General features: G+C 69.2%; 2 protein-coding genes across 2 annotated transcripts; one reads left to right on the forward strand and one right to left on the reverse strand.

The window, feature by feature from the left end:
• Window positions 1-437: 437 nt before the first annotated feature.
• Window positions 438-19,362, reverse strand: EPPK1 (epiplakin 1). Its single transcript, XM_057736683.1, has 2 exons — window positions 19,295-19,362; window positions 438-15,876 (listed from the first exon to the last, which is right to left on the reverse strand). The coding sequence occupies exon 2, from the start codon at window positions 15,835-15,837 to the stop codon at window positions 811-813; it is 15,027 nt and encodes a 5,008-aa protein (XP_057592666.1). The 5' UTR covers window positions 15,838-15,876; window positions 19,295-19,362; the 3' UTR covers window positions 438-810.
• On the forward strand, window positions 16,011-19,768 carry LOC130854330 (basic proline-rich protein-like). Its single transcript, XM_057737022.1, has 4 exons — window positions 16,011-16,537; window positions 17,342-17,405; window positions 17,489-18,027; window positions 18,904-19,768. Exons 1-4 carry the CDS (start codon window positions 16,011-16,013, stop codon window positions 19,766-19,768), a joined length of 1,995 nt encoding a protein of 664 aa, XP_057593005.1.
• Window positions 19,769-22,528: the final 2,760 nt, after the last annotated feature.

Consider the following 22,528-nt stretch of genomic DNA (forward strand, 5'->3'; position numbering starts at 1 on the left):
GCCTGAGAGGAACCTGCGCTCAGTGTAAGCACAGACCATTCTGGATACCACAGTATGTCACTGACATTGTCACTGCTTATTTTCCTTGTTTAAACTCTTATATCTGCAACAAAAAGAGTATTTGTGGATGAACCCTCAAAAAATGAAATTAAAGAGGAGAACATTGTTGACACACACACAATTCTTTGTAAATTGTAAAGGCAACACCTCGAAAACAAAGCTAGTGAGGCCAAACAAGGGGGTCATGGCCACTGGGAGAGCTGAGAGAGCTGGGAGAGCTGGACCAAGTGGCAGAATCAGCCTCTGCCTCCCCAAAGCAGAGGATGGAAAAACATAGCAGGTGGACCTCAAACTGAGAACCAAAGGCCAATGACTAAAGTGAGAAATTGATAGGAAATGGTTTAGAAGGAACAAAACGGTAACCCATAGTTGAAAGAAATGTGTTTAATTAAAACAGGAACATAACACATTCACGGACACACTGCAGGGGCACAGGCCAGGTAAGGAGAAAGACTCCTTCGCTCTAAATGCAAAAGCGTCTATCAAAATAGCCACTTGTGAAATTTAGTTCAAAAATCAGAACAAATAATACCAGGAGTGAAGACAAAAACGGCACAAAGAATACTCCTTTTCATTTAATGCGATGAAGAACCAAAGCAATAAAAGACGAAAGACAGGGGCAGGTAGTCCGACAAGTGAGTAAGCGAAACATACTGAACAGAAACGTCGCCACACCAAGAAAAACCTTCAGAAATATTGTCATACATTTTTGAGAATAGAAAAAAGGCCACCATTAGAAAAAATACCCACTCACTTTACAAAAAGACACAGAAATAATAGACCTGTTTCGGGGTCACGAGCAGCCCGCTGCATCAGCTGTTTATAAGTGAGGTTCTCGTGCGTGTTGGGGTCGAAGAAGCCCTTGGTGTCGTCGCTGGGGTCCTCCAGGACGCGGCTCATCTCCTCGTCGAAGTAGCCGCGCTGGTAGGCCACGTCCACGGGCACGCGGTGGCTGTGCACGGGGTCGATGACGCCGCCCGTGGCGATCTGGGCCTCCAGCAGGCGGATGCCATGGTCCCGGACGATGAGGTCCTTCTTCATGGCCTGGAAGAGGGAGATCTGCTCCCCGGTGTAGGGGTCGGTGTAGCCGGTGACGGCGCGCTCGGCCGACAGCAGCTTCTCCTGGAGCTCGCCGCCCACCACGCCCGCGGCCACCGCCTCCTCCACGGACAGCTTCTGGTTGCGCACGGGGTCGATGACGAAGCCGGTGGCCGCCTGCGCCTCCAGCAGCACCAGGGCCGTGCCCGGCCGCAGGACGCCCTTCCACATGGCCTGGTAGATGCTCATCTTCTCCTGGCGCCCGGGCTCGTCCTTGGCGGGCACCAGCACGCCCGCGATGCAGCTGGTGCCCTCCAGGTAGCGCTTCACCGAGTCCATCTCCGTCACCTCCTGCAGGGTCTTGGTGCCCTGGGCCAGGTCCCGCAGGGTCTCGGGGCCCAGGATGCCGGACGTGTGCAGCTCGGACGCGGACACCTGGCGCCGCAGGCCCCGGAAGGACACCTTGCTCAGCCGCTCCTCCGTCTCCTCGATGACCTGGGTGAGCACGGCGCCCAGGGCGGGCAGGGCCAGGGTGCCGGCCGCGTGCTGGGCCAGGAGCTCGTCCCGGCGGGCCTGGCTCAGGTAGGAGGAGAAGAGGACGTCCCACACGGAGACGGGCCGCCCGCGGAACCGCCCGGCGTGCACCTCCACGGTGGCGGCCCGCAGGGCCCGCTCCTGGGCGGCCCCGGCGGCCTCGGCCTCGGCCTGGCCCGGGGAGGGTCCCGCGTCGCCGTCACCGCCGGCGCCGAGCCCGTGGGGCCCGGGCTCCCGCTGGCCGGGGGCGGCGCCCGCCGGGGCGGGCTCGGGCTCGGGCCCGGTCCCGTGGGCCCCCTCGGCCTCCTCGATGATGGCGCTCAGCCTGCAGGTCAGCGCGGGCAGGCCCAGCGCCCCCGACGCGAACTGGGCCAGCAGCTGCTCCCGCGTGGCGCCGCTCACGTAGCTGGATGCCAGCACGTCCCACACGGGCACCGCGGGCCCCCGCAGGTGGCCCACCCGGACCTCCATGGTGGCGGCACGCAGGGCCCCCCGAGCCTCGGCCTCGGCCAGCAGCGAGGCCAGGGCGGCGCCCACCTCCTGCGCGGTCAGCGAGCCCGCCCGGTACCGGCGCAGCAGGTCCTGCCGCTGGCTCTCGGACACCTCCCGGTAGAAGAGGAGCTCCCAGACGGAGACGCTCTGGCCCCCGAGGAGGCCCGAGCCCGGCGTCACGCGGGTGTCCCGCAGGGCGGCGCGCAGCTCCTCGCCCAGCTGGTGCACGGCGGAGCCCCGGCCGGCCAGCTGCAGCATGTAGAGCCCCGTGTCGGGGTCGCGCACGCAGCGGCGCAGCAGCTGCACGTAGGTGAGGTTCTCGTGCGTGTTGGGGTCGAAGAAGCCCTTGGTGTCGTCGCTGGGGTCCTCCAGGACGCGGCTCATCTCCTCGTCGAAGTAGCCGCGCTGGTAGGCCACGTCCACGGGCACGCGGTGGCTGTGCACGGGGTCGATGACGCCGCCCGTGGCGATCTGGGCCTCCAGCAGGCGGATGCCATGGTCCCGGACGATGAGGTCCTTCTTCATGGCCTGGAAGAGGGAGATCTGCTCCCCGGTGTAGGGGTCGGTGTAGCCGGTGACGGCGCGCTCGGCCGACAGCAGCTTCTCCTGGAGCTCGCCGCCCACCACGCCCGCGGCCACCGCCTCCTCCACGGACAGCTTCTGGTTGCGCACGGGGTCGATGACGAAGCCGGTGGCCGCCTGCGCCTCCAGCAGCACCAGGGCCGTGCCCGGCCGCAGGACGCCCTTCCACATGGCCTGGTAGATGCTCATCTTCTCCTGGCGCCCGGGCTCGTCCTTGGCGGGCACCAGCACGCCCGCGATGCAGCTGGTGCCCTCCAGGTAGCGCTTCACCGAGTCCATCTCCGTCACCTCCTGCAGGGTCTTGGTGCCCTGGGCCAGGTCCCGCAGGGTCTCGGGGCCCAGGATGCCGGACGTGTGCAGCTCGGACGCGGACACCTGGCGCCGCAGGCCCCGGAAGGACACCTTGCTCAGCCGCTCCTCCGTCTCCTCGATGACCTGGGTGAGCACGGCGCCCAGGGCGGGCAGGGCCAGGGTGCCGGCCGCGTGCTGGGCCAGGAGCTCGTCCCGGCGGGCCTGGCTCAGGTAGGAGGAGAAGAGGACGTCCCACACGGAGACGGGCCGCCCGCGGAACCGCCCGGCGTGCACCTCCACGGTGGCGGCCCGCAGGGCCCGCTCCTGGGCGGCCCCGGCGGCCTCGGCCTCGGCCTGGCCCGGGGAGGGTCCCGCGTCGCCGTCACCGCCGGCGCCGAGCCCGTGGGGCCCGGGCTCCCGCTGGCCGGGGGCGGCGCCCGCCGGGGCGGGCTCGGGCTCGGGCCCGGTCCCGTGGGCCCCCTCGGCCTCCTCGATGATGGCGCTCAGCCTGCAGGTCAGCGCGGGCAGGCCCAGCGCCCCCGACGCGAACTGGGCCAGCAGCTGCTCCCGCGTGGCGCCGCTCACGTAGCTGGATGCCAGCACGTCCCACACGGGCACCGCGGGCCCCCGCAGGCGGCCCACCCGGACCTCCATGGTGGCGGCACGCAGGGCCCCCCGAGCCTCGGCCTCGGCCAGCAGCGAGGCCAGGGCGGCGCCCACCTCCTGCGCGGTCAGCGAGCCCGCCCGGTACCGGCGCAGCAGGTCCTGCCGCTGGCTCTCGGACACCTCCCGGTAGAAGAGGAGCTCCCAGACGGAGACGCTCTGGCCCCCGAGGAGGCCCGAGCCCGGCGTCACGCGGGTGTCCCGCAGGGCGGCGCGCAGCTCCTCGCCCAGCTGGTGCACGGCGGAGCCCCGGCCGGCCAGCTGCAGCATGTAGAGCCCCGTGTCGGGGTCGCGCACGCAGCGGCGCAGCAGCTGCACGTAGGTGAGGTTCTCGTGCGTGTTGGGGTCGAAGAAGCCCTTGGTGTCGTCGCTGGGGTCCTCCAGGACGCGGCTCATCTCCTCGTCGAAGTAGCCGCGCTGGTAGGCCACGTCCACGGGCACGCGGTGGCTGTGCACGGGGTCGATGACGCCGCCCGTGGCGATCTGGGCCTCCAGCAGGCGGATGCCATGGTCCCGGACGATGAGGTCCTTCTTCATGGCCTGGAAGAGGGAGATCTGCTCCCCGGTGTAGGGGTCGGTGTAGCCGGTGACGGCGCGCTCGGCCGACAGCAGCTTCTCCTGGAGCTCGCCGCCCACCACGCCCGCGGCCACCGCCTCCTCCACGGACAGCTTCTGGTTGCGCACGGGGTCGATGACGAAGCCGGTGGCCGCCTGCGCCTCCAGCAGCACCAGGGCCGTGCCCGGCCGCAGGACGCCCTTCCACATGGCCTGGTAGATGCTCATCTTCTCCTGGCGCCCGGGCTCGTCCTTGGCGGGCACCAGCACGCCCGCGATGCAGCTGGTGCCCTCCAGGTAGCGCTTCACCGAGTCCATCTCCGTCACCTCCTGCAGGGTCTTGGTGCCCTGGGCCAGGTCCCGCAGGGTCTCGGGGCCCAGGATGCCGGACGTGTGCAGCTCGGACGCGGACACCTGGCGCCGCAGGCCCCGGAAGGACACCTTGCTCAGCCGCTCCTCCGTCTCCTCGATGACCTGGGTGAGCACGGCGCCCAGGGCGGGCAGGGCCAGGGTGCCGGCCGCGTGCTGGGCCAGGAGCTCGTCCCGGCGGGCCTGGCTCAGGTAGGAGGAGAAGAGGACGTCCCACACGGAGACGGGCCGCCCGCGGAACCGCCCGGCGTGCACCTCCACGGTGGCGGCCCGCAGGGCCCGCTCCTGGGCGGCCCCGGCGGCCTCGGCCTCGGCCTGGCCCGGGGAGGGTCCCGCGTCGCCGTCACCGCCGGCGCCGAGCCCGTGGGGCCCGGGCTCCCGCTGGCCGGGGGCGGCGCCCGCCGGGGCGGGCTCGGGCTCGGGCCCGGTCCCGTGGGCCCCCTCGGCCTCCTCGATGATGGCGCTCAGCCTGCAGGTCAGCGCGGGCAGGCCCAGCGCCCCCGACGCGAACTGGGCCAGCAGCTGCTCCCGCGTGGCGCCGCTCACGTAGCTGGATGCCAGCACGTCCCACACGGGCACCGCGGGCCCCCGCAGGCGGCCCACCCGGACCTCCATGGTGGCGGCACGCAGGGCCCCCCGAGCCTCGGCCTCGGCCAGCAGCGAGGCCAGGGCGGCGCCCACCTCCTGCGCGGTCAGCGAGCCCGCCCGGTACCGGCGCAGCAGGTCCTGCCGCTGGCTCTCGGACACCTCCCGGTAGAAGAGGAGCTCCCAGACGGAGACGCTCTGGCCCCCGAGGAGGCCCGAGCCCGGCGTCACGCGGGTGTCCCGCAGGGCGGCGCGCAGCTCCTCGCCCAGCTGGTGCACGGCGGAGCCCCGGCCGGCCAGCTGCAGCATGTAGAGCCCCGTGTCGGGGTCGCGCACGCAGCGGCGCAGCAGCTGCACGTAGGTGAGGTTCTCGTGCGTGTTGGGGTCGAAGAAGCCCTTGGTGTCGTCGCTGGGGTCCTCCAGGACGCGGCTCATCTCCTCGTCGAAGTAGCCGCGCTGGTAGGCCACGTCCACGGGCACGCGGTGGCTGTGCACGGGGTCGATGACGCCGCCCGTGGCGATCTGGGCCTCCAGCAGGCGGATGCCATGGTCCCGGACGATGAGGTCCTTCTTCATGGCCTGGAAGAGGGAGATCTGCTCCCCGGTGTAGGGGTCGGTGTAGCCGGTGACGGCGCGCTCGGCCGACAGCAGCTTCTCCTGGAGCTCGCCGCCCACCACGCCCGCGGCCACCGCCTCCTCCACGGACAGCTTCTGGTTGCGCACGGGGTCGATGACGAAGCCGGTGGCCGCCTGCGCCTCCAGCAGCACCAGGGCCGTGCCCGGCCGCAGGACGCCCTTCCACATGGCCTGGTAGATGCTCATCTTCTCCTGGCGCCCGGGCTCGTCCTTGGCGGGCACCAGCACGCCCGCGATGCAGCTGGTGCCCTCCAGGTAGCGCTTCACCGAGTCCATCTCCGTCACCTCCTGCAGGGTCTTGGTGCCCTGGGCCAGGTCCCGCAGGGTCTCGGGGCCCAGGATGCCGGACGTGTGCAGCTCGGACGCGGACACCTGGCGCCGCAGGCCCCGGAAGGACACCTTGCTCAGCCGCTCCTCCGTCTCCTCGATGACCTGGGTGAGCACGGCGCCCAGGGCGGGCAGGGCCAGGGTGCCGGCCGCGTGCTGGGCCAGGAGCTCGTCCCGGCGGGCCTGGCTCAGGTAGGAGGAGAAGAGGACGTCCCACACGGAGACGGGCCGCCCGCGGAACCGCCCGGCGTGCACCTCCACGGTGGCGGCCCGCAGGGCCCGCTCCTGGGCGGCCCCGGCGGCCTCGGCCTCGGCCTGGCCCGGGGAGGGTCCCGCGTCGCCGTCACCGCCGGCGCCGAGCCCGTGGGGCCCGGGCTCCCGCTGGCCGGGGGCGGCGCCCGCCGGGGCGGGCTCGGGCTCGGGCCCGGTCCCGTGGGCCCCCTCGGCCTCCTCGATGATGGCGCTCAGCCTGCAGGTCAGCGCGGGCAGGCCCAGCGCCCCCGACGCGAACTGGGCCAGCAGCTGCTCCCGCGTGGCGCCGCTCACGTAGCTGGATGCCAGCACGTCCCACACGGGCACCGCGGGCCCCCGCAGGCGGCCCACCCGGACCTCCATGGTGGCGGCACGCAGGGCCCCCCGAGCCTCGGCCTCGGCCAGCAGCGAGGCCAGGGCGGCGCCCACCTCCTGCGCGGTCAGCGAGCCCGCCCGGTACCGGCGCAGCAGGTCCTGCCGCTGGCTCTCGGACACCTCCCGGTAGAAGAGGAGCTCCCAGACGGAGACGCTCTGGCCCCCGAGGAGGCCCGAGCCCGGCGTCACGCGGGTGTCCCGCAGGGCGGCGCGCAGCTCCTCGCCCAGCTGGTGCACGGCGGAGCCCCGGCCGGCCAGCTGCAGCATGTAGAGCCCCGTGTCGGGGTCGCGCACGCAGCGGCGCAGCAGCTGCACGTAGGTGAGGTTCTCGTGCGTGTTGGGGTCGAAGAAGCCCTTGGTGTCGTCGCTGGGGTCCTCCAGGACGCGGCTCATCTCCTCGTCGAAGTAGCCGCGCTGGTAGGCCACGTCCACGGGCACGCGGTGGCTGTGCACGGGGTCGATGACGCCGCCCGTGGCGATCTGGGCCTCCAGCAGGCGGATGCCATGGTCCCGGACGATGAGGTCCTTCTTCATGGCCTGGAAGAGGGAGATCTGCTCCCCGGTGTAGGGGTCGGTGTAGCCGGTGACGGCGCGCTCGGCCGACAGCAGCTTCTCCTGGAGCTCGCCGCCCACCACGCCCGCGGCCACCGCCTCCTCCACGGACAGCTTCTGGTTGCGCACGGGGTCGATGACGAAGCCGGTGGCCGCCTGCGCCTCCAGCAGCACCAGGGCCGTGCCCGGCCGCAGGACGCCCTTCCACATGGCCTGGTAGATGCTCATCTTCTCCTGGCGCCCGGGCTCGTCCTTGGCGGGCACCAGCACGCCCGCGATGCAGCTGGTGCCCTCCAGGTAGCGCTTCACCGAGTCCATCTCCGTCACCTCCTGCAGGGTCTTGGTGCCCTGGGCCAGGTCCCGCAGGGTCTCGGGGCCCAGGATGCCGGACGTGTGCAGCTCGGACGCGGACACCTGGCGCCGCAGGCCCCGGAAGGACACCTTGCTCAGCCGCTCCTCCGTCTCCTCGATGACCTGGGTGAGCACGGCGCCCAGGGCGGGCAGGGCCAGGGTGCCGGCCGCGTGCTGGGCCAGGAGCTCGTCCCGGCGGGCCTGGCTCAGGTAGGAGGAGAAGAGGACGTCCCACACGGAGACGGGCCGCCCGCGGAACCGCCCGGCGTGCACCTCCACGGTGGCGGCCCGCAGGGCCCGCTCCTGGGCGGCCCCGGCGGCCTCGGCCTCGGCCTGGCCCGGGGAGGGTCCCGCGTCGCCGTCACCGCCGGCGCCGAGCCCGTGGGGCCCGGGCTCCCGCTGGCCGGGGGCGGCGCCCGCCGGGGCGGGCTCGGGCTCGGGCCCGGTCCCGTGGGCCCCCTCGGCCTCCTCGATGATGGCGCTCAGCCTGCAGGTCAGCGCGGGCAGGCCCAGCGCCCCCGACGCGAACTGGGCCAGCAGCTGCTCCCGCGTGGCGCCGCTCACGTAGCTGGATGCCAGCACGTCCCACACGGGCACCGCGGGCCCCCGCAGGCGGCCCACCCGGACCTCCATGGTGGCGGCACGCAGGGCCCCCCGAGCCTCGGCCTCGGCCAGCAGCGAGGCCAGGGCGGCGCCCACCTCCTGCGCGGTCAGCGAGCCCGCCCGGTACCGGCGCAGCAGGTCCTGCCGCTGGCTCTCGGACACCTCCCGGTAGAAGAGGAGCTCCCAGACGGAGACGCTCTGGCCCCCGAGGAGGCCCGAGCCCGGCGTCACGCGGGTGTCCCGCAGGGCGGCGCGCAGCTCCTCGCCCAGCTGGTGCACGGCGGAGCCCCGGCCGGCCAGCTGCAGCATGTAGAGCCCCGTGTCGGGGTCGCGCACGCAGCGGCGCAGCAGCTGCACGTAGGTGAGGTTCTCGTGCGTGTTGGGGTCGAAGAAGCCCTTGGTGTCGTCGCTGGGGTCCTCCAGGACGCGGCTCATCTCCTCGTCGAAGTAGCCGCGCTGGTAGGCCACGTCCACGGGCACGCGGTGGCTGTGCACGGGGTCGATGACGCCGCCCGTGGCGATCTGGGCCTCCAGCAGGCGGATGCCATGGTCCCGGACGATGAGGTCCTTCTTCATGGCCTGGAAGAGGGAGATCTGCTCCCCGGTGTAGGGGTCGGTGTAGCCGGTGACGGCGCGCTCGGCCGACAGCAGCTTCTCCTGGAGCTCGCCGCCCACCACGCCCGCGGCCACCGCCTCCTCCACGGACAGCTTCTGGTTGCGCACGGGGTCGATGACGAAGCCGGTGGCCGCCTGCGCCTCCAGCAGCACCAGGGCCGTGCCCGGCCGCAGGACGCCCTTCCACATGGCCTGGTAGATGCTCATCTTCTCCTGGCGCCCGGGCTCGTCCTTGGCGGGCACCAGCACGCCCGCGATGCAGCTGGTGCCCTCCAGGTAGCGCTTGACTACCTCACTTTCTGTGAGGTCCTCCGCGCGGCTGCGACCCGCTTGCAGGTCCTGCATCATGTCCTGAGTGATGATGCCTGATTGGAGGAGCTCCGAGGCGGTGACCTGCCTCCTGATTCCTCTGAACCACAGCTGCTCGTTCCCCTCTTCCTTTTCCTCAATCACCTCGATGATGACTTTTACTACCTTCTGTAATGTATGTGTTGTGTCCGTTTTGTACTTTAATACTAATTCAAGTTTTTTGTCCTCTGTCAAATATTCTGAGTTCAGCAGTTCCCAGACCGATGGCCTTTGGCCCTTGAACCTTCCTACCGTTACTTCCACCCGCTCGGCCTCTAGGGCCTTCCTGGTTGCCTGGTCTATGAACAAGGGGTCCCGGGCATCGCTGATCACAGGGAACAGGGCCCAGTCCCTGCCCTGCTCCCGGTGGCTCCTCTGCTGCAGCTCTTGGTACGTCACCTTCTCCTGGGTGTTGGGATCCACAAACCTTTTATTCATGCACTTCTGCTCCGCCACAAGCGGGTGCGTGTCCCGGTCCAGAAGACCGCGTCGGTAGGCGGTCTCCAGCGGCAGCCGGTGGTGGTGCAGCGGGTCCACGATGCCTCCAGTGGCCACCTGCACCTCGAGCAGTCTGAGCCCCAGCTCCCGCTGCAACATGTTTTTCTTCATCGCCTCAAACACCGAGATTGTGTGTCCCGTGGCCGGGTCTGTGTAGCCCCTGGCTGCCTTCTCGGCACGCAGGAGCCTTCCCTGCAGCTCTTCGCCCACCAGGCCGGCAGCCACGGCCTCATCCACAGAGAGCCTCTGGTGGCCGTGGGGGTCCAGCATGAACCCTGTGGCCGCCTGAGCCTCCAGCAGCTGGGCTGCAAACCCTGGGGGGATAAGTCCTTTCCTGCTGGCCTCGTAGACGCTCACCACCTCCTGGGTGGAGGGTGTGGTCACCCCTGCAATGCAGCCACTGCCTTCCAGGGATGTCTTCACGTGCTGCAGTTGGCAAAGGTCCTGCCCCCCGGCCCCCCTGCGGTGCAGGGTGTCCAGGGTCTTCTTATCGATGACCCCTGAGTTGAACAGCTCTGCAGCTGTCACTTCCCCTCCAATGCCTGCCACCTTGATGGCCTGGTTTTGCTTTTCTGTGTCTTCGACTGTTGTGGTGATGACCTTCAGCAACTGCTCTAGGCTGACTTTCTGGGCTCTGTACTCCCGGAGGAGCCCTCTCTTCCTCTCCTCTGTGAAGTACGGAGAGGACAGCAGGTCCCAGAAGGAGACCATCTGGTCGGCAAACCTCCCCACGTGCATTTTGGTAGTTCTGGATTGCAGAGCTTGCCTCGTGGCTTCATCTGTATACACGTAGGTTTCTCCTTTCTTTACAACTTGCAGCAGGTAGAGCCCTGTCTCGGGATCCTCCACGCAGCGCTCCAGCAGCTGCAGGTAGGTGAGGTTCTCGTGCGTGTTGGGATCGAAGAAGCCCTTGGTGTCGTCGCTGGGGTCCTGCAGGACGCGATTCATCTCCGCGTCGAAGTAGCCGCGCTGGTAGGCCACGTCCACGGGCACGCGGTGGCTGTGCACGGGGTCGATGATGCCGCCCGTGGCAATCTGGGCCTCCAGCAGGCGGATGCCATGGTCCCGGACGATGAGGTCCTTCTTCATGGCCTGGAAGAGGGAGATCTGCTCCCCGGTGTAGGGGTCGGTGTAGCCGGTGACGGCGCGCTCGGCCGACAGCAGCTTCTGGTAGGTTTCCCTGCCGAACATCCCAGCCGCAAACGCCTCCTCCACGGACAGCTTCTGGTTGCGCACGGGGTCGATGATGAAGCCGGTGGCCGCCTGCGCCTCCAGCAGCACCAGGGCCGTGCCCGGCCGCAGGACGCCCTTCCACATGGCCTCTGAGATGCTCATCTTCTCCTCTGTGTCCTGAACAAGGACCCCGGCGATGAAGTTGCCTCCTTCCAAGAACTGCCTCACGCTGTCCATCTCCGTCACCTCCTGCACCGTCTTCTTCCCCTGGGTCAGCTCATCCAGCGTCTTCTTGTCGATCAGCTGGGACCTGAATAGGTCCCTGGCCGACAGCTGTTTCCGGAGTCCCCTGAAGGCGGCCTGCGAGTGCTGTCTCTCTGAGGCCTCAATCAAGGTGGTGACAGCACTGACCACCTGCCGCAGGGCCGTGGCCCTCCCGGACTGACAGAGGGCTGCCAGCTCCCGCCGCCTGCAGAGCCCGACGTACTCCGAGTGCAGCAGGTCCCAGAGAGACATGCTGAGCCCTCGGAACCTCCCCGCCCCGACTGGCACCTTCATGGCCCTCAGGGCCACTGCCGTGTGGTCGTCCACCTCTAGCGCCGTGTCCTGGGGGAGTGGCAGCAGCCACAGGCCAGTGTCGGCGTCCAGGACACAGCGCTCCTTGAGCTGCCCATAGGTCACCCTCTCCCGTGTGCTGGGGTCAAAGAAGAACTTGCTGTCCTCATCTGTCGAGGTCAGCACCCTGCTTGTCTGCTCGTCCAGAAGACCAAGCCTGCAGGCTGCCGGCTGGGGCAGGTGCACCCCGTGGACAGGGTCCACCGCACCCCCCGTGGCCAGCTGTGCCTGCAGGAGGGGAAAGCCCTCGCTCTGGGGCACCAGGCCCTTCTGCACGGCCTGCCATAGTGAGAGGGCGCCCCCTGAGCAGGGGTCCACGTACCCGGCCACTGCCCTCTCCACCTGCCAGAGCTGTTCGCTCAGTGCCCCGGCCACCAGGCCAGCCTTGACTGCGCCCTCCACTGACAGTCTCTGGTTGGTCAGAGGGTCAACAAGAGAGCCAGACGCCACCTGGGCCTCCAGCAGTCTCTGCCCCAGGCCCGCGGGCATGAGGCCGTCCCTCACGGCCTGGGCGATGGTCGCCTTGGCCCCTGAGGGCTGCAGGAGCACACCGGCCACGCAGCCCGTGCCCCACAGGCAGGCCTGCACCGCGGGCTGCACTGCAACCTCGGCCGGCGACAGCTTGCCCTGAGCCAGGGCCTCCAGGGTCTCCTGGGAGATGACGCCAGCGTCCAGCAGCCAGGTGATGGGAACCCTGCCCCGTGGGCCGGACAGTGAGAGGCGGGCCTGCGCCAGGAGCTCCGCCCCCTGCACCCGCCTCCGCACGGCCGCCTGTAGCTGCTGCACCGTGGTCTTCCCCACCCTGAAGTCCTCCAGGAAGCCCCTCCGCTGCTCCTCCGTGAAGTGGCAGGAGGCCAGCAGCTCCCAGAGGGACGTGCCGCCTTCAGCCCCCGGAGTGGCCTTCAGGGTCTCCTGGACCTGCTCGTCCGTGGGGACCGCAGGAGCACTTTCTGGCAGGGGCAGGAGGTGAAGGCCGGAGGTCTCGTGCCTCACAGACTGCTCCAGGAGCTGGGCATAGCTGGTGTGTCCCCGGCCGTCCGGCGTGGGGAAGGTCTCGGAGCTGGACAAGGCCGACACCGTGTCCCGGTCGATGCAGCCACGCTGGGTGCCCACAGACACGGGGAGGCGGTGGTGGCCTTTCGGGTCGATGACCCCTCCCGTGGCTACCTGGGCTTCCAGGAGACGGACAGCTTGGTCGGCAGGGACAAGGCCCTTCTTCATGGCCTGGAACAGGGACACCCGCTCCCCAGAGAAGGGGTCGACAAAGCCAGTGACGGCCTCCTCAGCTCGCCTCAGTCTGCCGTAGAGCTCTGGCCCCACCAGCCCCCGGCGCACGGCCTCACCCACGGACATGGTCTCCGCACTGTGGGGGTCCATCATGCCTCCGGTGGCTGCCTGGGCCTCCAGCAGGGCCAGGGCCACACCTGGCCCTAGCAGCTTCTGCTTCATGGCCTGGTAGATGCTGAGCGGCCGGTTGGAGGGCTGCAGCAGCACGCCACCCACAGCACCCGAGCCAAGCAGGTAGCTGCGGACGCTGTCCATGCGGAGTAGGGCCTCGGGGCTGACCGTCCCCGCCAGCACCTGGTCTAGGAGCTCCTGGTCAATGATGTGGGCCTCCCGGAGCTGGCAGGCAGTCACCCGGCCCCGCAGCGCAGGCAGTGTGACGTCCGCCCAGCGCTCCACCTCCCTCTCCAGCAGCTCGGAGACCTGCTCCAGGGAGAGCTGGTGCCGCCGGAACTGCTGCAGGAGCTGCCTCCGGCACTCCTCACGGACACACTCCGAGGTGATCAGCGCCCACGCGGAGACCCTCTGTCCCCGGAACCGCCCGTGCTTCACCAACAGCTTGAGGCTCTGGAAGGCCTGCCGGGTGGCAGCGTCCACCAGCGGGGGCCGCTTGCTCGTGAGTGGCAGCAGGTAGAGCCCCGTGTCGGGGTCGCGCACACAGCGCTCCAGCAGCTGCACGTAGGTGAGGTTCTCGTGCGTGTTGGGGTCGAAGAAGCCCTTGGTGTCGTCGCTGGGGTCCTCCAGGACGCGGCTCATCTCCTCGTCGAGGTAGCCGCGCTGGTAGGCCACGTCCACAGGCACGCGGTGGCTGTGCACGGGGTCGATGACGCCACCCGTGGCGATCTGGGCCTCCAGCAGGCGGATGCCATGGTCCCGGACGATGAGGTCCTTCTTCATGGCCTGGAAGAGGGAGATCTGCTCCCCGGTGTAGGGGTCGGTGTAGCCGGTGACGGCGCGCTCGGCCGACAGCAGCTTCGCAAACATGTCAGGCCCAATGACACCGGCCCTCAGCGCCTCCTCCACCGAGTACCTCTTGTTTTCTTTTGGGTCAATGATGAAGCCGGTGGCCGCCTGTGCCTCCAGGAGGATGAGGGCTGTCCCGGGCCTGAGGAGCCCCTTCCTGCAAGCCTCGTGGACACCGAGGGGCTCCTGTGACCCGGGCAGCAGCAGGCCAGCAACGCAGCCGGTGCCTCGCAAGTACCGCTGCACGGCGTGCAGGCTGCCCACAGCCTGGGCTGTGGTCTGGCCTCGTTCCAGCCGCTCGTACACGTCCTGGTCAATGATCCCCGCTCCCAGCAGCTCTCCTGGCGTCACAGGGACCCGCAGCCCGGCAAACGTGGTCCTGGCAGCGGCTGTGGCCTGCTCGTGGGCGGCCCTCAGTGCAGCTGCCAGCTCCCCTAGCGAGAGGGCCCCGTCCCTGTGCTGCTGGGTCAGCGTCACCCTCTGCCCCACGGGGACTGCCTCGGAGAAAAGCAGCTCCCAGAGCGACTGGGGCCGGCCCTGGAACTCGCCCACGGAGATGGTGGCTGTGGCAGCTCTCAAGGCCTGCTGGGTGCTGTGCTCGATGAACGGGGGCCCCTGTGGCTCCTCTCCAGGGCTCCGCACGGAGATGGGCAGGAAGGTCAGCCCCGTCTCGGGGTCGGTGACACAGCGGGCCAGCAGCTCCCTGTAGCTGAGGCTCTCCTGTGTGCCGGGGTCCACGAAGCCGGCCGCCTGCAAGAGGTGCTGCTGAGTCTCTTTGTCCAGGCAGCCGAAGCGCAGAGCGGCTTCCAAGGGCAGCCGGAGCCTGCGGGCAGGACACACGAGCCCGCCTGTGGCCAACTGGGCATCCAGGAGCCTCAGTGCCAGAGGTCTGTCCACCAGCTCCTTCTTCATGGCCTGGAATAGAGGGATGAGGGTGCCACTGAAGGGGTCATGGTACCCCGTCACCGCCTGCTCTGCTGTCAGGAGCGGCCCGTGGAGCTCTGGGCCAACCAGGCCTGCCCTGACCGCCGCGTCCACGCACAGCTGCCGGCCGGTGGCGGGGTCCACCAGCGTGCGGGTGGCAGCCTGAGCCTCCAGGAGCGGAAGCGCGGCGCCCATGGGGAGCAGGTGCTCGGCCGCGGCCTGGAAGAAGCTCTTCTTGTGCCCTGCAGGCAGCAGAACGACCCCGGCCACACCGCCGGTGCCGTGCAGGTAGCGCTGCACCTCGGCCCGCGTGCCCACGTCGGGCGCTGCCAGTCGGCCCTCCCGCAGGCCTTGGGCTGTCTCCTCGTCCAGGACCCCCACCTCCAGCAGCTCGGCCGAGCTCACCGCCCCGCTCAGGGTACGGAAAGTGATCCTGAGGGGCAGCAGGGCCAGCCCCGTGCTGGGAGCCTGCACACACCTGCCCAGCAGCTCGCGGTATGGCAGCCGCTCCAGCGTGTTGGGGTCCAGGAAGCCTGGGGCACCGGAGCCAGGCCCGAGCTCGGACAGCTCGCGCCACGTCTCCTGGTCCAGGAGGCCCTGCTGGCAGGCCAGCTCGGGGGCCACACGCATGCCCTGGATGGGGTCCACCAGGCCCCCCGTGGCCAGCTGGGCCTCCAGCCAGCCCCACCCCAGCGCCCTGTCCACAACCCCCTTTCCGATGGCCTGGAAGAGGGCCAGCTTCCCACCCCCATAGGGGTCAGGGTACCCAGTGACGGCGCGCTCGGCGGCCAGCAGCTTCTCCTTCAGCTCCAGGCCCACGAGGCCCTGCTGCAGAGCCTCAGGTACGAGGAGCAGCCGGCCCTGCGCGGGGTCCACCAGGCCCCCAGTGGCCGCCTGGGCCTCCAGCAGAGCCAGCCCGAGCTCAGAGGACAGGAGGCCCTGCTCCATGGCAGCGTAGAGACTCCGGGCCTGGCCCGAGGCCTCCACGTACACCCCGGAGATGCTCCCGGCCCGGGTGGATGCGGCTGCCTTGGCCGGGGGCCCGGAGGGGCTGCTAGCGCCCAGCACGGCCTTCACGGTCTTGGGGACAGCAGCCGTCTCAGTGCCACTGGTGACCCGCAGGTCGAGAGGAGGAGCGGCGTGGCCATTCATCGTGCAGAACTCGCTCGGCCAGGGTCCGCTGTCTGCTCCCTGTGGGGACAGAAAGGCTCCGTGAGGGGCCTGGGATGGCCCAGGTGGGTGGGAAGGCAGACGCGGTTAGGAGATCAACCCTGCGCCCTGGGCCTGCCTGCCGTGCGCTGGCCTTCCCCGGGGTGGGGCGTCCCATGCAGCTCCAGTCCCCACCTTGCCCTGTGGGTCCCGGGGGGCCACGAGAGCACAGGGGCCCCAGGGTAGCCCCGGGGGTCCGGGCTCTGTCTTCTCCCACGAGCCATCCTCTGACCTCCACGTCCACCCTGCACCCTTGTCCCCCTCCCCCAGGGTCCTGGTGCAGCGTCAGGGTTAGGGCTCCGCCTCCACTCACGCCTCCTCCTGGCTCCCCACCGGGCTTCAGCCAGATCTCCGCCCTCCGACCTGAGTCTCCCGCCTCAGCCCCGCCGTGTCCCACTCTGCCCACCCTGGCCCTGTGTCCTCTGGGCCCTGGCTTCTGTGTGCCCACGCCTGGCCAAGGCGGCCTGGGAGACCAGAGACCCAGTGCCCGTGTGCTGGTCCCGCTGGGCGCTGTGGCAGAGCCAGGCTCCGTCTCCCAGCCCTGCCGGTCCTCGCTCGGCTGGCTCAGAGACCCCGCAGCCCCCGCAGCTGTCCCCTCTCAGCCGAGAGCCGCGGGCCCCAACCCTCTGAGGGACGGAGACAGGTGCCTACCCTTCTGCCCCATCACACTGCACACCAGCCTTGTCCACCTCCTGGCCTGTCCCCTCTCTGCTAGGTTATGTTGTGTCTCCCTGAAAGGTACGTCCAAGTCCTGACCGTCAGGACCTAGGACTGTGACCTTGTTTGGAAATAGGGTCTTTGCAGATGTAATTAAGATTAAGGTGAGGTCACAGGGGTGGAGACAGGCCCTTATTCTAACATGACCGTGTCCTCGCAGGAAGACAGACATGGGGAGGACGCCCAGCCGATGAGACGGTCTGGAGCCATGCAGCTTCAGGTCCCAGAACCCAGCACCACCACCAAATGCCAGAAGCACTGATTCCAGATTCTGGCCCCTCCACTGTGGGAGAATACGTTCCTGCTGTCTGAAGCTGCCTGGGCTGCGGCAACTGCTCCCTCCCTGCCCTGGAGCCAGTCCCCGCCTTGGTTCCGGAACCACACCGGCAGTCCCGGGTCCTGGTCCACACCCACCCTCGCCTCCCGACCCGCTCCCCAAGGCCCCATACAGGGTCTCGGGAGAAGGCTCGGCCCCACGCGCCCTCGGCCCCGCTCCACAGCCCTGGCTGAGGTGACCTCAGAGCCCAGCTGCCAAGCCCGACAAACACATTTCAGATGTGTCCTCCCCGACCGCTGGGTCACGGGGCATGGGGACCCTCCTCTCTGGTGACATTTCCCCATGCAGCTCCCCTGACTGCAGCTGGAGCCCAGCCGGGCTGTGAGCAGCTCTCCGTGGCCCGCTCTGCAGAGGCGGAACCCTAGACTCCCCCAGGCCCCGCTCCCCCCGCAGCTGGGCCCACGAGAGGCACTCCTCTGCAGCTGCTGAGGCCCCCTGTGCCCGCTTCCCTGCCCAGGTGCTGGGCCCAGCCCCTGGGAGGCACCCGCAGCATGGGTCAGCCTGTCCCCCCACCACCTGCCTCCTCTCCTCCTCCCCCAGGAGCCCTCCCGAGGCCACGCCCTGAAACTGCGTCAGACTCTGCCTCTGCAAGCGGACCTGGGCGCTTTGCTGCCCGCCCCCCGCCTGGGGACGGGCCCGCTTCCTGCGTACAGTGGGCCATGGTCCAGGGCTGCCTTCAGAGGGCCTGGGAGCCAGAGGGAGCCTCGGGTGGCTAGAACAGTGAGCCTGTCATCTGACGTCTGGCAGGGGACCAGGGCGGGAGGGAAAGGAGGCTCTTGGGTGCCCGGCAAGGGTGAGCGGGGCGGCTTTCCGGGCCACAGGGCCAGGAGCAGCCGGGTGGGCCCGGCAGGCTGTGCCGTGCCAGGGAGCGGCAGAGCCCAGACAGGAGGACCCGAGGAGAAAGACGAGCTCCTGAGCAGGCGGCCCAAGTTTCCTGCACAGAAGGGATTTGGGGAGGGAGGGGGCCGGGGACCTGAGGGCCTTGGGGTGGGGGGCCGCACAAAGGGCTGGGAGAGGCCCTACGCCCGCAGGTTTGCCCGACGCAGCTGGGTGGCCGTGGCTGGGCCGTGCCCTGCTTGGTCAGCAGTGACCTTGGGCTTGGTCCCTGACCAGGCAGGACGTGAGGAGGGGCCTGGGAGTGGGTGCCTTGGGCCTGAAGTGGGGACCTTGGGGAAACAGCTGGATAGAGGGGTCCGGAGCTCAGGAGAGACAGACCAGGGCGTGTGGGGGGGCGTCCAGGGCCTGGGAAGCGGGAGACAAAGAAGGTTCAAGGGTGGACAAGCCTGACCTCACAGAAGCCAAAAGACAGGTGTCGCAGAGAGACGGCTGCCAGCAGAAGTGGGAATGGCTCTGGCCAGAGGGGTGGCTGGCCTTGCAGCTGGGGGAGGGCTGAACACATTTCCCAGGAGGGGAAAGGGACTCGGAGAGGAGGCCCCTCCTGTGGCTTCCTGGGAGCGGCCCCACTTCAGGCGGCTCACGGGCACAGAGGTGGGAGGGCTGTTCCTGAGGACAGAGGGCCACATCCCGGGGAGAGGGTGTCCTCGGCCAGCACCCTGAAGGGCAGCCCCTCACACGCCAGCCTGGGCTGGGGGTTGCCGAGGGGGCTCTCTGGCCATCCACCTGAGCCCGATCAGAACAGAACCAGATGGCCAGGCTGCCTCAGGCTCACACACAGAGGCAGTGACCTTGGTCTTTGGCCCACTTTGGGGAGCGTGGAAAGATCCCGCCCACCTGTACTGGGTGCAGACCGCGGAGATCAAGGGTCAGACAGAACCTTGGCCTGATGGAGGAGTAAAGGAGAAAGCCGAGCCACGGAGGGTGGGACCCGCGGCAGAGCCCCTCCCACCTCCGCCTCCCAAGGGTCTTGAGATGGCCCCATGCAGGAGTCCCTGTGCCCACCCACGCCCGACGGCAGGGAGCTCCCTCAGCGGGTGAGCTGGCCTCCCGCGCCACAGCACCGGCCGGAGGCGCCCCACCCTCTCCATTTGTCAGCCTAATTGCCTCGATGCCCTGGGCGCTGGCACCGGCAAGCCAGGCAGGGGGCAGGGCGGGGAGGAACCTGAGCTGCGGGCCGCGCCCGGCCGCGCGCCAGTCCTGCCCGGAAACCGCTGGGCAGGCGAGACCCTCGCCCTGCGGGCCGTGTCTGCCAGCCCGTGCGGGGACCCCCCGCCTTCCCCCCTGCGCCCCAAGCTGGGGGCGGCTGCGCGGACCCCCGCCCGCCTGGGCTGGCCGGGAGGGCCCCGGAGCCCGGACCCCCCGGCCGCCCCGCGCCCCCGCCGCGGTCTCCGCAGGCCCCGGGCCCCGCGCCCCCGCAGGCGCTGCGGCTCCGCTCGGCGGCCGCCCCACCTGCTCGGACGGCGCCCGCCACGCCGCGCGCTCGCCGCTCCGCTCGCCGCCCCGCCGCGCCCGGCGCCGCCCGGTTTAAAGCCGCTCAGGCCCCTCCCCGGGGGAGGCGGGCGCCCTGAAGCCGGGAGCGGCGCCGGGCGGGCATCCCGGGCGCGGCGGGGCGCGGGGGCCCCCCGGCGTCACCGCGAAGGAACGCGGGCGGCCGCAGGCAGCGGGGCGCGTCCGTGCCGCCCCGACGGCCTCCGAGTGGCGTTCGCGCGGGAGGTGCGGTTTCGCTTTACAAACGTGACTTTGTTGCCTGCAGCGGGGCGTGGAGCCGCCGGTGCCGGCGCGGACCCCCGGCCCAGCCGCCCGTCCAGGCCGCTGTCCTGCGGCGCCAGGCCCTCCCTGCTCAGCGCCCTGGGGCCGCCTTCCCGCGCTGCCACTCAGGCCCGGGGCTGCCGGCCGGGCTGTGCTCACAGGCGGCCTCCCTGACCCAGCGGCTTGGCCGCCTTGAGTGGAAGAGATGGGATTTGTCTGCAGGGGATGATCAGGCCCTGCCCCACGGGTCCAGCCCCTCCACCTGGGCTCGGGGCAGGGACCTGGGCCCCGTCTCAGGCGGCTGTCCCAGCACCCAGCTTTCCGGGGGCTCCTGGAGACGCAGAGGGTGGAGGCCCAGAGCCTTGCGCGCAGGGCGCAGGGGCTGGCAGGCGGGGGCCACAGCCCAGCAAGGAACTGCGCGTAGGTCTTCTGGCCGGTCCTCCCCTTTACTGCCCAGAGATCCCAGATGGACGGGGCGGAGCAGGTGCCCCTCGCCCCGCAGGGCCAGGACCCGGGGCCTGTCCTCCTCTGTCCCCAGTTCTGGCCCTGAGCACTGAGTCTCTCCCCTCCCCCAGCCCTCACCTCTGCCGGGTCGTCCTTGACCAGATACTCATCCCAGGCCGCCCAGCCACCTCCGACCGTGAGACCCTGCGCAGGCACGGGGGCGGGGCCCAGGCTTCCGGGGCTGAGGGCGCCAGGGTCAGCTCCCGTGGCTCTGCCCTCATGCCCGCCCCCCCCCCCCACCCCAGCCCACGCTCGCACCTGCTCACCGAGGCTTCCTGGACCCTGGAACCCTGGAGCAACCTTTAGCTGCCTGTGGCCTTGTCCCTGTCCACGTGCCCCACACTAGCCATGCTCTGTGGCCGTTGCTGGCCGCTGGGGAGGCCTGACCCGATAGAGTAGCGAGCTCCGGCCTGGGCCCCATCCTCCCAAGGCATGTCGGGCCAGCTGCCTTCATCCCAGCCCTGCTCACCAAACACCAGGACGCGGTCCGTGAGATCCCGCTGGGAAGCGTCCCTGAACTGGCCTTTGCCTGTGGCTGGGAGTGCAGCCCGGAGCCGCTGCTTCCTGGGGCCCTGCCACTGCAGGCAGCATGGCTGCCAGGCCACGAAACCAGGTGTGGGCCAGCTCCTCGCTGTGGAAAGGAGGTGTGAGGCTGCCCAGGCCTGGGTCTCTCTGTGCCCAGGAGCAGGCAGGCTGCGTGTGGCTGCCCTGCCCCAGCCGCACCCACTGTCCTCATCCCCCCAGCTCCTCTCCGTGGTGGCCTCCAGCTCTGATCTTCCAGGAACCCTCTCGGGGGGAAAGCCTGGGTGACTGTCCTGCTCCCAAGGCCCTCAGGGTCCGGGCGCCGCAGAGCCAGTGCCTTCCCTGGAGCTCTGGTCCAGGGTTCCAGCCCAGCAGCCCCCAGACCTGGGCTTGCCCTGCCTAGGGCAGGGAGAGCACTCAGGGAATTGGGGTGGGGTGGGGGGTGTCGGGAGGCTAACGAGGTGGGCCCCCTGTGCCCAACCCCGCCCGCTGCCACACCCCATGCCCGAGCTGGCCCCAGGCACCCAGAGCCCCTCAACAGCCATGCCCAGCCCTGCAGGCCGCCCCCTCCCCCAGAGCACCTGCAGGCCAGAGGGGCACCCAGAGGGCATGGTTCAAGGAGGAGGGTCTGAGGACCCGAGAGCAGTGTCCCCATGCTGACCCCAGCCTGCTCCACCAGGCTGCTGTGTGGGCCGTGGCCTCCGGACGCAGGTCCCGCTCTGGTCTTGTGGGGCTCTGCCCGGCTCAGCCTGTGGGGTCGGGCGAGCAGCTCCTCTACAAAGCGTCCTGCGAAGACCTGAACCACCGCCTCCTCCAGGGCGCCTGGCCTAGGGCAGCGGAAGTGAACAAGGCGCAGGGCCGGGTGGGAGCGGGTGGGCAGGGGCCCAGTGGCAGGCTGACCTCTGTCGAGGGGCTGGACGCTGTAGCCGGGCAGCCCAGCGGCTCCAGCAGCAGGCCCAGGTGGCGGGTGCCCTCACTGGTGGCCCTTCCCTGTAGGGCTGGGCTCCTCCGCAGCAAAGACGACAAGGTCCACTCTCCCCACAGCTCCCAGGGGGAGCCCTGTCATCAGAGGAGGCTCGTGACCTGCCTGCCTCCAAGAGGCCCTGCTGCCTCCATTCCCCTCCGGTACCTGCCACGTCCCGAGCCCCCCACCCTGTGCCTGACACTGGTCCCTCCATCAGCAAGGGGGGGGGCGTGACGAAGGCTGGCCTGGTCAGCACCGCAGGAGGGCTGCGCTGTGACCCGGCTTAGCCAGGGCAGCACGGACCGCAGGGCACCGTCAGTGGTAGCACAGCCCCTGCCCAGCTGGCGCCGTTGTGCTGGGCGCTCGCACTGGGGTAAGGAAAGGCCAGCAGAGTCAGCAGAGGCTACTCCCTACCGTGGGCTGAGCTGTATCCCCTAAATTCGTGGATTGAAGTCCTAATCCCTGAGCCCTCAGCATGTGGCCTTATTTGGAAATGCAGTCGTTGCAGATGAAATGAGTTAAATGAGGCGTACTAGAGTAGGGTAGGCCCTGACTAGTGTCCTTAGAGAAGGGAGCGGTTAGGACACAGACACACACAGAGGGAAGGTGACGTGAAGGCCCAGGAAGAGGACACATCTGTAAACGGAGCAGGAAGCCCGGAGCTGATGTGCACTCAGGGACCAGCCCTGCGACACTGCCCTGGCCCTCCAGCCTCCAGAGCTGCCAGTCCGTACTTTCTCTCCTTGAAGCTGCCTGGCCTGTGGCGCTTGGTCCTGGCCGGCTGTGCAAAGATGGTCCCAAGTCTGAGAACTCAGCCTGGTAGAGCAGATGGAGAAGGGGAGCTGGGATTTCAGGGCAGGAGGAAAACCTCTGAGCTGCCTCACGCCAGCCCCAGCTTCTCCCCTGTGACGAGAGGGGGAGGGGAGGGAGGAAGGGGGGGAGGG

This window comes from Hippopotamus amphibius, chromosome 5 (genome assembly GCF_030028045.1).
Source record: "Hippopotamus amphibius kiboko isolate mHipAmp2 chromosome 5, mHipAmp2.hap2, whole genome shotgun sequence".
NCBI classification, from domain to species: domain Eukaryota; kingdom Metazoa; phylum Chordata; class Mammalia; order Artiodactyla; family Hippopotamidae; genus Hippopotamus; species Hippopotamus amphibius.

Coding starts and splice junctions, on each gene's coding strand:
- LOC130854330 (XM_057737022.1), top strand. CDS start 16,011: ATGCAGCTCCAGTCCCCACCTTGCCCTGTGGGTCCCGGGGGGCCACGA. Junction 16,538..17,341: donor CCTCTGAGGGACGGAGACAG/GTGCCTACCCTT, acceptor CTCCCCCCGCAG/CTGGGCCCACGAGAGGCACT. Junction 17,406..17,488: donor GTGCCCGCTTCCCTGCCCAG/GTGCTGGGCCCA, acceptor CTCCTCCCCCAG/GAGCCCTCCCGAGGCCACGC.
- EPPK1 (XM_057736683.1), bottom strand. CDS start 15,837: ATGAATGGCCACGCCGCTCCTCCTCTCGACCTGCGGGTCACCAGTGGC.